The 10,074-nt window shown below is 57.6% G+C and overlaps 1 protein-coding gene across 1 annotated transcript; it reads right to left on the bottom strand.

The window, feature by feature from the left end:
* Positions 1–1,589: 1,589 nt before the first annotated feature.
* On the bottom strand, positions 1,590–5,885 carry FGF4 (fibroblast growth factor 4). Its single transcript, XM_003122418.3, has 3 exons — positions 5,283–5,885; positions 4,566–4,669; positions 1,590–4,037 (listed from the first exon to the last, which is right to left on the bottom strand). Exons 1-3 carry the CDS (start codon positions 5,620–5,622, stop codon positions 3,861–3,863), a joined length of 621 nt encoding a protein of 206 aa, XP_003122466.1. The 5' UTR covers positions 5,623–5,885; the 3' UTR covers positions 1,590–3,860.
* Positions 5,886–10,074: the final 4,189 nt, after the last annotated feature.

The following is a 10,074-nucleotide window of genomic DNA, read 5'->3' as shown; positions in this document are numbered from 1 at the left end:
CCGAGCTCTTTGGACTGTGCCTGGCACTCAGTAGGCACGTAACACATATGTGCCAAGTTGGCAGATTCTGCCAGAAGCTGGGTGAGGCCTTCTGTGTTTGGCCAGGACAGATCTGGACAGAGGTCTTCTAGGGACTAGAGGGGGCAGCAGAAGAGGCCAAGGCCGGGCAATAGTCAAGGTCTCACTCCCCCACCCCAAACCCAGTCCAAGAAGTACCACTCTCTCGGTGCACCTAGGTCTGCAGCAGCAAAGGACCACAAACTAGGTGGCTTGGCTTAAAGTAAGAATTGACTCTCCCAGAGGGCAGGCGGCCTGAGCTCAAGGTGTGGGTAGGCTGGCTCCTTCTGAGGCTGAGGGAGAGCCTGGGCCAGGCCTCTGAGCACCTGCGGGTGGGTTGTGGTGTCCCTCGGCGTGACTCGGCTTACAGCAGGTGCATGCCCCACCCCCCCCCCCACGATTTCTCCCTGTGGCCGCCTCTTTACACGGCCTTCCTTTTATAAGCAGCCAGTCATACAGGATTTGAGCCCCAAGAACCTCATTTTAACTCAGTTCCCTCTGTAAGACCCTATTTCCAAATGAAGTCACTCTCAAGGTACTGGGGGGAGGACTCCGACGTATCTGGGAGACGATTTAACCCATGACACTGCCCGTGTATCTCTTCATCCTCCCTGGATCTCGGGTATCAAAGAGAAGGTGATGCTTTTTTTTTTTTCCCTGGCTGCACCCTGGGCATGACGTTCCCTGGGGCCGGGATCAAATCTACGCCACAGCAGCAACCAGAGCTGCTGCAGTGAGCACGCCAGCTCCTTAACCCGCTCTGCCCCAAGAGAACTCCCAGAATGTGATGGCTCAGAGAGCCAAACAGGTCCAGTTGGGTCCAGCAGAAGCCCTGATTGCTTTTTCTGGGTCCTTTTGCCAAGTGAGTGGGGGGAGGGGAACCCAAGTTCGGGGCCTGTTAGGTCAGTGTGCAATTTTTTCTTGCCATCGACACTACGAGGCACCTCCGGTATCACATCCTAGTTGTGTGTGGTATAAACAGTATAAACAAAATGATAAAACTATCGGTTCCCTCACCGTGACTGACACATTCCCGAATGTGCCCTGCCACTCGATCATATTCCAGTTCCTTTTTTGGGGAAAAGCCTAGTTGGGTTCCTTCTGTTGATTTTCAGGCTCCTGGGTGGTGTCTACGCAAGAGGTTGAACCCTATACTGGAATCAGTCTTTTGAAGATCAGCTCTGGGGACTGCATGGACCGTGCCAACGGCTTTAGCCTGTGAGAGGTCAAGGTGAAGAGCACAGCTCTCCGAGGCCTCTGGGCAGACCCCGTTGGGGAACCGTGTGAATTGGCCCCATCAGGAGATAAACTGCAAGATTCCGAGTCATCATGAAACTGTGACACTCACACTGCCCCCCGCCCCCCACCCCACTCCCACCCCCCCAGCCCACTCCAGGCTCCTGTCTTCAAGGCCACATTTGTGTGGACACAGCTGGCTAAAATTTGTCTCCCCCACCCCGCCCCCACCCCCAGCCAGGCGAGGCTCAGGGCCTCAAATAGACACCGGGAGACAGGGGGAGGGAGCCGTATCGTGGCATTTCAAGGCAGGTTTTAATCGTTTGCAATAACTTTGCCCGATGATGAATGTCAAGTCCAATGGCGTTCTCTTTATACCTGATACATGTTTCCCATTTATTCTGCGTTTCAATGTGCACAGCACATACAGCACAATGTGAGCCAGCACCTGTATAAAACTACAGACGGATGCTGAAGACAGCAGGAAGGACAGAACCCTCAAAGCCCCAACACAGCAACAGAAACACTTTACAATATTTCGAAGATTCCATGACGTCTCTGAACGCTTCACACCTGAGTCACTGAGCTAACGCAATGGTCAAGCATGGCTGAATTCTGCACTTAAGACATTTGAGTTCCTGACGAGCTGGCTGGGCTCTGAGATAAGACATCAAGCAATGTTTAAGGCATCTAGAACCATCTGTTTGCGACTGTGTGGATACAGTCAATCCAGAAGGGCAACAAAGTCCATCCTCCAAACCCCACAATCAGCACCAGATCTCTGAGCATCATTCAATCACCCTGAAGTCCAGGGTGTGGTTTAAAAAAAAAACAAAAAAAACCCAAAACCATTTTTATGACATGGCAGGCACAGCGGCTTAGGTGGCTTCTTTTCTTCCAGGCCTCCGTGTGAGAATAGTATTTTAAGTAGATGATTTGCATTCGAACAAAGAGTTTTAAAAAGGAATGTGAAAGACAAAAACGCCAATCAGATTTTCCAGTCTCGCTGTCTGTAGACGCCCATAAAGTTAATTCGGGAGGCAGTTCAGAAACGTCCTAGCAGAGTATTAAAGTCTCGAGGAAACATTCGGAGCATCTCTGGGAGCAAGCTAAGGTCATTTTGCATAAACTCGAAAAAGTCATTCATTAAAATTAAATGTTCGCCCTCACCTCGCAACTTTTTTTAAACATCACCGCCCCTGCCTCTTCCATCTTTGCTTCAATGACAGGGGTTACATGTGTAAAATATATAAAGAAAAATATAAGGTTACTTGCTGACCATACAGTGCACTAACAGCTGCCTGCAAATATTTTCATCATGATTATCCTTACTAAAAGTAAATCGTGGGGTAAAGATAGCTCAAACGTGACAAGGTTCCAATGGGGCGCACCGGCGCTGTATCTGCAACTCCCCTTGGCTACATATGGAAAGAAAAAGAAGAGCCACTCGGCGTGGCAAAGTCCTACGCTTTCTGCAGAGTCCGCCAGACAGTGGTTTAAGGGCTTTCGAGGTAGATGTTAAATCCACTTAATCAGGAATACAACAGAGACAAGCAGCATCTCAGCATCTTCCTCCACGCAAAGAGCACTCAGTGTGTTTTGTCCAATGACAGGCACATGTCACCTCAAACGTACAGCTAGTTCTCACCCGAAGCTTCCCCAACACAGGGAAGCGTGTCCTTCAAAAATACATATATATGCTATTACTTCTCCGAAGTCTCCGCTCTCACAGACTGTATTTCCCCACCTAGGGTTTTGGTGGTGGCTGGAAATATACCCAGTCCCGTTCGTTTCCAGCTTTTTCCTGTGGAATATCGATTCCTTTCCATTGGGTTGACAGCATTGCTGTGTGGTGTTTTGCCTTTTCCCCCACTGGCCGCAGAGAAACACAGGCAGTGGCCGATCCAAAAAAAGGAACATGGGCGTTTTCAAGTTGCCTAAGGGTCTCCCCCATCTGGTAGATGGAGGAAGATTGACTACAGCAAAGTTCAAAGGTCATTCTTGGCCGATCTAAAAACAGAGTAGCAGCAGTGGCCTGGACAGTGTGCTTTCTGTACCCAAAGTAAACTGATACGTCCCAAAGAATATCTACGGGGCACAAAGGGAGAGGGACCCTGGAGGATGCCAGGAACGGAGCCAAGACTGGGCGCTTCCAACCTGGCTTCCAAAGCCCCAGGAAGGCTTCTTCACGCACAGGGATGCTCGGCACCAAACCACAGGGGAGGGTGCCAGGCAGGGCTGATGTCAGAGACGGATGTCACCAGTGTTTAATACACGGGATAGCAGCAGCATACATGTGACAACTTTTTGACAAGTAAAAGAAATCCCACGGAGAGGATATCTACTGTTTTACCGGAAAAGTCAGGGTTTGTGTTTTTCGTGGTTTTTTTTTTTTTCCCCAGAAAAATACAAAACACACCCACAGAACCATAAATAATTTGGTGGCACTATATACACATTTAAATAATTAATTTAAATATCTTACACCTACTCTTGCATCAAGCTGTCCGTCCGAAGAAAGTGCACCACGGTGGCCCCCAGCACGCCCCTCCAGGGGGCTCTGAGGGTCACAGCCGGGGGAGGAAGTGGGTGACCTTCATGGTGGGTGACACCCGGTTCCCCTTCTTGGCCTTGCCGTTCTTGCTCAGGGCAATGAACATGCCAGGGTACCTGTAGCACTCGTAGGCGTTGTAGTTGTTGGGGAGGAGAATCTCTTTGAACTTGCACTCATCGCTGAAGAAAGCCTGGGAGGGAAGGGGAGCAGAGTCAGGTGGGGCCACCCCCCTGGCCAAGGGACTCTGGGGGCAGTGCTCAGGGACTCCTTTCTCCCCCCAGCCCCACCCTGGCTGGGGTCTCTCCTGGGAAGTGCAGGTGCCAAGCTGTTCCCAGGGTGAGAAGAGGGATATGGTGGCAGGCAGCAGCTGGGCTCCTGCACCTGCCCAGCACCTGGCACTTGGAAAATTTCATCTCCACTGTGTCCACCCGAAAGACTGCAGTCCTGCTGGCTGGGACCCGCCCCGGGGGCCATGGGGAGGGGCTCCGGGAGGCAACTTTTGACTGGCTAGCAAGTGCCCGCTCAAGGATGGCTGGAACGCTGTTCCTGTCCTCTTGTTTGGGCCGACCCAGGGTCACCGGAACCGTCTCAGGGCCTTGGACAGGGTTACTTTCCATCCTGGGACCCCGTCGCTGCCGCGGAAGTTCCACGATCCGGGCGTAGGTGGCCTGGAAGCGTCACGATCCTGCCCGGCCGCTCGGCGGCCCGCGGTACTCACCGAGCCATAGAGCTTGCCCCTGCTGCTCATGGCCACGAAGAACCGGCTGGCCACGCCAAAGATGCTCACCACTCCCCGCTCCACCGGCGAGAGCTCCAGTAGGCCTGGGGGCGGGGTGCAGGTCATTCCCGGGCACCGGACCCTGGGGCCACGCCTCCCCCGCCTGGCGGCGACCTGGCTCCCCCCTCTGCCTGCGCGCCCCCGGGACCCCCATCTCTGGGGTGGAGGTGAATGTAAAGGGGCCCAGCTCCCCGGTGCAGGCCGACCGCCCCCAAGGGGCCCCCGGCGTCCAGCCCGTTCGCCCCCTGTTCCGGCCCCTTGGGGGCCGCGCCCAGTCCCGGACAGCAGCAGAGAGGTGGCCGCCGCGGCCCTCGAGCCCGGCCTGGACATGGGCACGCGTCTCGGGCCCCCGCGCGCGGGTGCCGATGGCTGCGCTCCGCTCCCTGTGCCCACGGCGAAGGCGCTGGAATTCGGCACCCGGGGCCGGGACATCTGAAGGCGGGAAGGCGGGGCTGCGCAAAGCCTGTCCCTGCCGTGACTCACCGAGCCAAGAGTGATTGCGGCCCCGGCGCCTCCACGACCGAGGGGCCTGAACCTGAGTTCGCTCCGGTTCCCAGGGCCCGCGAGCAGGTGCTCGCCGGGACCTTCCTGTGCGAACTGGAAGGGGCGGCCGCTGCCCGGGGCCCCGACCCTTCCCGTCCGGCACGCCCCACTCACTGTCACTCGTGTCCGCGTGCACGCCGCCGATGCGGCCGTCGGGGAGCACCTGGAGGTGGAAGCCGATGCCCACGTTGCAGTAGAGCCTCCGCAACCGCTTGATGCCCAGCAGGTAGTCGCCGGCGCCGCTCTGGACGGCGGCCTCCTTAGGCTGCGCGGCCACCGGCAGGCGCGCCAGCGAGCGCGCCACCAGGCTCTCCCAGCGGCGCTCCAGCTCGGCCTCCAGTGTGCGGTTAGGTGCGGTGGGCGCAGCGGCGCCCCCTCGACCGGCCCAGGGCGCCAGCACGGCCAGCAGCACCGCCGGGAGCAGCGCTGCCGCGGCCGCCCCAGGCCCCGCCATCCCTGCCCTCGGGCCGTGCGTCCGTCGGCAGGTAGGTCGGTGCGCCCAGGAAGCGGAGAGCCGAGCCGCGTCTGTCGGGGCTCCCGGGGGCGCACGGGCTGGGCGGGCGCTGGGAGTGCGCGGCCGAGGGAGGAGCGGAAGGCGAGCGACGGGGCCCCCAGGCTCCGGGACCTACCCGGGCTGCATGGGGAGTCGAGCAGCGGCGGACCGGCGCGCGACCGGGGCTGGGACCCTGCGGAGCGATGCGCGCCTCTCTGCGCACTGGGCGGGCCTGGGCCGAGCCGCTATATATAGCCCTTCGCCGCCCCTCCCCGCGCCCCCCCCTCCTCAACTCCCGCAGAGGGCGGTTCGCGTTCGCCTGGGCGCCCGGGGCGCTGTGGCGCTCGCGGCTGGTGGCCACCAAGCCGCCTGCCCATCGGGATTGGGGGAGGGGAGGCGGCCGGGGCCCGAGCGCCGCGAGTCCCTCCTGGAGGGTTCCCAGCCCCCATCCCTGACTTCTCCCGGCCCACGGACCTGTTTGTTCCGATGCTCGCATCTCCTCCACTCCTGTCTTCCAGCCAAAGTTTTGCCTCTTGCCCTTTTTCTCTGCTTGGCCCGTCTCCGCGGGGCCCCTTCTCCACCTCTCTTTCAGTGGCCCCGGTGCCGCCCTCACCCTGCACCCTCCGCTCGGAGCCGCCACTCCTTGCGCTTTGCCTTTCAGGGACCCCCCAGAAGCTTTTCCTTTGCGAGGACCCTGTGGCCCCACCGGGGACGAACGATGGGTAAGGACAGCTAGCGCCAGGAGGGCCCGATCCTGGTAGGCACGCTCCAGGCTGGAGGGAGGCCAGGGCCTGGGTTTGGCCCCCCCGGGCAGTTCAGGGATGGAGCCCCCTGAGCAGGGGACCTGGGTGGGTGGCGCTAAGAGAAGACGGGGTGAGCTGGAGGTACACTCCAGGAGACCAGGGCCCTGCGTGGGGTACACATGCCCGCCTCCCTGCAAGCACCGGTGGTAGGGGGCAGGGCCTAGGGGACATCTGGTGTCCCCCTTCCTTTTAATTCTGCAGCAGGAATATTTAAGTGACAAAGCTAGAAGTATTTAAGTACCCAGGCCAGACTTCTGGAAGGCTCCCTTCCCCCACCTGCCATCCTCACCCCCCCACTGGGCCCGTTATGGCCCGATGGGGGCGGGTCCGGCTAGATACTGGCTCACCTAGGTGTGAAAATCCCTGTTCTCCAAGGTACCTGAGCTGTACTGTCACCTCCCAGCAGGACCCGCCCAGCTCTCACTGCAGGAGGCTTGGAGCCCACCCACTCCCTGCTGCCACCAGCACCTGTGACCAGAGACACCGTCCCCAGGCCGGTTTAGCCTCTCCACCTCCCGCCCCGCCCCGTTCCCGTCTGAGGAACCCCTGGCCAGATCTCTGCACCCTGCCAGGGCCATTCACAGCACTTGAGGGGACCTAGGCGGTTTGAAGTCTGGGCTTGAGGCCAGGAAGGGGGGCACCCAGGGCCCAGTGAGGGGCCAGGGCAGGACCAGCACCCAGTCTCTGGACCCCTCATTGAGAGTCTTTGCTCCTCTCTGGGCCTGCAGCCTGACCAAGCAGTGGCCACCCATGAGAGGCTGGGGGCTGGCTGGGGGCCAGCTCAGAGCTGCCACTCCTGGCTAAAAGGTCAGCTCTGCAGCTGCTTGGACCCTGCCCCCCCCCCCATGGGGCGGGGATCAGGAGACCAGAACCTGCCCCAGCCCTGCCCCTCACTGCACAGGGTGCAGCCTGTGGGCAAGTTCTGCCACCTCTGGACCCCTGACCTCCCATTTGCAAAGCTGCTTGGGGGGTGGGCGCCCCTCCTTCAGTCCAGATCTACGTAAGCTCCTCCTCCTCCAGGGACATGGGGCCCAGGCCTCTGAGGGCTCCCCCAGCTCCTAGCAGGGTGTGGTTTTTCTTCCCAGAAGCCCCCTTCCTGCCTCTCCTGCTTGGTGGCCAGTTCAGTGAAGAACCCAGTGCTGGTGCATCTCAGAGCCGGTCTTCTCAGGGACTGTCCTGTGAAGGGCTGGCAAGCAGCAGGGTGTCAGGAGCTGAGCCCCCTGTTCCCCCTTCACCATGATTCACGGTGGGTCCCTGAGCCCTCAGGGTTCGGCCTCTTCACCCACTCAAAGGAGCCAGCAAAAGCCTGCAGGGCCACCCCAAGATGGCAGGTGGAGGACACACCAGGAGCGCTTCGCCTGGTTATTCTCACCTGACCCCGGCCGGAGCCCCCTCCTCGCCCCTCATCTCACAGCCGCTCCCCGTCCGCCACTGTGCTCAAGGTCTCTCCTTGACAATGGCTTCTGTCCACTAAGGCTCCCTCCACTGTCAGCCACTTGGGAGAGAAACTGGAGCTCCCATGCCCTGGGCAGTCCCTTGCATCCTAGTTGTCTATTCTCAGCCCTTAAGGAAGCTTTTTCACTGACTCGCACCCTCCTCTCCCCAGACTGTCCCCTCCGTGGAGCACCCCCCCACCCCCACCATGCCTTCTTCTCAGCTGCATCCCCCGTGCCTGCAGCAGCGCCTGGCACACGTGGGTGCCTGGGCATCAAGGGCTGCCTGGCCAAGTGCCCCCAGAGCTCCCCACCGGCGGACCCTCTGGTTCGAGGTGCAGCTCCCTCCCCCCGCCCCGGGGCACAGAAGTTGCCCGCAGAGAGCTTAGGAACCTTTAGGAGTGAGCTGCCGGCTCCCTGTGGGAAGCTCCATGGTGACCCAGTTTTATTTGAAGGAAGAGTCAGGCTAAGGTGACTGCTCATCCCAGATCCAGCCCCCTTGGGGATTGAAAATGCTCCGATGCACCTGAAGAGCCTGGTTCACCAAGCACCCCGGGTTCCAGGGAGCCTGCGGGGCCACAGGGAGGCTCTGGGTGCTGTGATCCCTGCTCCAGGGTCACACTGAGTGCCCATCTCTGTGGGTCCCTTCACTTCTGATCGTGCTCAGTTTCTCCGTCTATAAAATTGGCATAACGAACTCCTTGCAGGGGTTGTCGCCTCAACAAGAGGGTGTGACAGCCTCGGACAAGGCTGGGTGCACTCAGCCCTTTCCACTGCGAGCCCAGCTAACATACCAGAGGGTGGAAGATAAACCCACCTTCGTATCCTCTAGGATGTGTCACCTCCCATCACCAGCCTAGACGGGAGGGAGCCGAACGGAGGATTAAAGCTGAAACCGGCCAGTTCCCACCTGCAATCCTACTGTGACCTTTTTAACCTACAAGAAACTCGTGGCTTCTGGTCCTCTGGGTCTCTTCTCCTGGGAAAGAGCGACAGAGCTTCTCAGAACAAGAGCCCAGCTGTTAAGAACTTACTTAGTGTCATAGTAATAATAATTAAAAAAATGTGCAGCTTAAAATTCAATTCGAGTTCTTAGGCAGGACTCAGCCTGGGGCAGGGCTCCCAGGCTGGGAACCGTTGCAAATGCCTCAACCCTTTTCTTGTTCAACTTCCTTCTTTTGACCGCAGTGACAAGACCCTCCTAAGAGTGTCAAGAGGAAGGGTAGGGCCAGTAGTGTATAGATGTGTCTACACAGGCTGCAGTGTCCAAAGAAACACACCTTTTTAAAGAACATCCAAAGAAAGGGAAGATTTATTGTGGTAAAATACATTTTTTTTTTTTGTCTTTTTGCCATTTCTTGGGCCACTCCCGTGGCATATGGAGGTTCCTAGGCTAGGGGTCCAATCAGAGCTGTAGCCGCCGGCCTACACCAGAGCCATGGCAACGTGGGATCTGAACCACATCTGCAACCTACACTGCAGTTCACAGCAACGCTGGATCCTTAACCCACTGAGCAAGACCAGGGATCAAACCCGCAACCTCATGTTTCCTAGTCGGATTCACTAACTACTGAGCCACAACAGGAACTCCTATCGTGGTAAAATACATATAATGTAAAATTTACCTTCTACTCTTTCTGGTTTTTGTTTTTCGTTTTTGGTCTTTTGTCTTTTTAGGACTGCACCCATGACATATGCAGGTTCCCAGACCACAGCTCACAGCAATGCCAGATCCTTGACCCGCTGAGCTAGGTCAGGGATCAAGCCCACATCCTCAAGGATGCTAGTCAGGTTTGTTAACCACTGAGCCACGCCAGGAGCTCCTACTCCTGTTTCTTTTTTAAAAAATTTTTTATTATAGTTGGTTGACATTGTTCTGTCAATTTCTGCTGTGCAGCACAGTGACCCTGGCATACGTGTGTTTACATTCTTTTCCTCAAATCGTCTGTCATCACGTTCTACCCTGAGTGGGTGGACCATCTACCATTTCTAAGTGCACAGTTCAGCGCAGAACCCCGTCGTGGCGTTCCCGTGTGGCTCAGCATGGTAAGGATTCAGTGTTGTCACTGCTGCGGCTCCGGTCACTGCTGTGGTCAGGGTTCGATCCCTGGCCTGGGAACTTCTGCATGCCCAGAGCCTGGCTAAAAAACAACAAACAAAAACCAGGAAAAAACAAA

This window comes from Sus scrofa, chromosome 2 (genome assembly GCF_054392235.1).
Source record: "Sus scrofa isolate SSC_HxYL_T2T_F1_AM1 chromosome 2, Sscrofa_HxYL_maternal_Yorkshire_Landrace_v2.0, whole genome shotgun sequence".
Classification (NCBI taxonomy): Eukaryota; Metazoa; Chordata; class Mammalia; order Artiodactyla; family Suidae; genus Sus; species Sus scrofa.
This window is presented reverse-complemented; position numbering and strand designations above follow the sequence as displayed.

Coding starts and splice junctions, on each gene's coding strand:
- FGF4 (XM_003122418.3), bottom strand. CDS start 5,622: ATGGCGGGGCCTGGGGCGGCCGCGGCAGCGCTGCTCCCGGCGGTGCTG. Junction 4,670..5,282: donor GCACGCGGACACGAGTGACA/GTGAGTGGGGCG, acceptor CCCCGCCCCCAG/GCCTACTGGAGCTCTCGCCG. Junction 4,038..4,565: donor GGGGCAAGCTCTATGGCTCG/GTGAGTACCGCG, acceptor CTTCCCTCCCAG/GCTTTCTTCAGCGATGAGTG.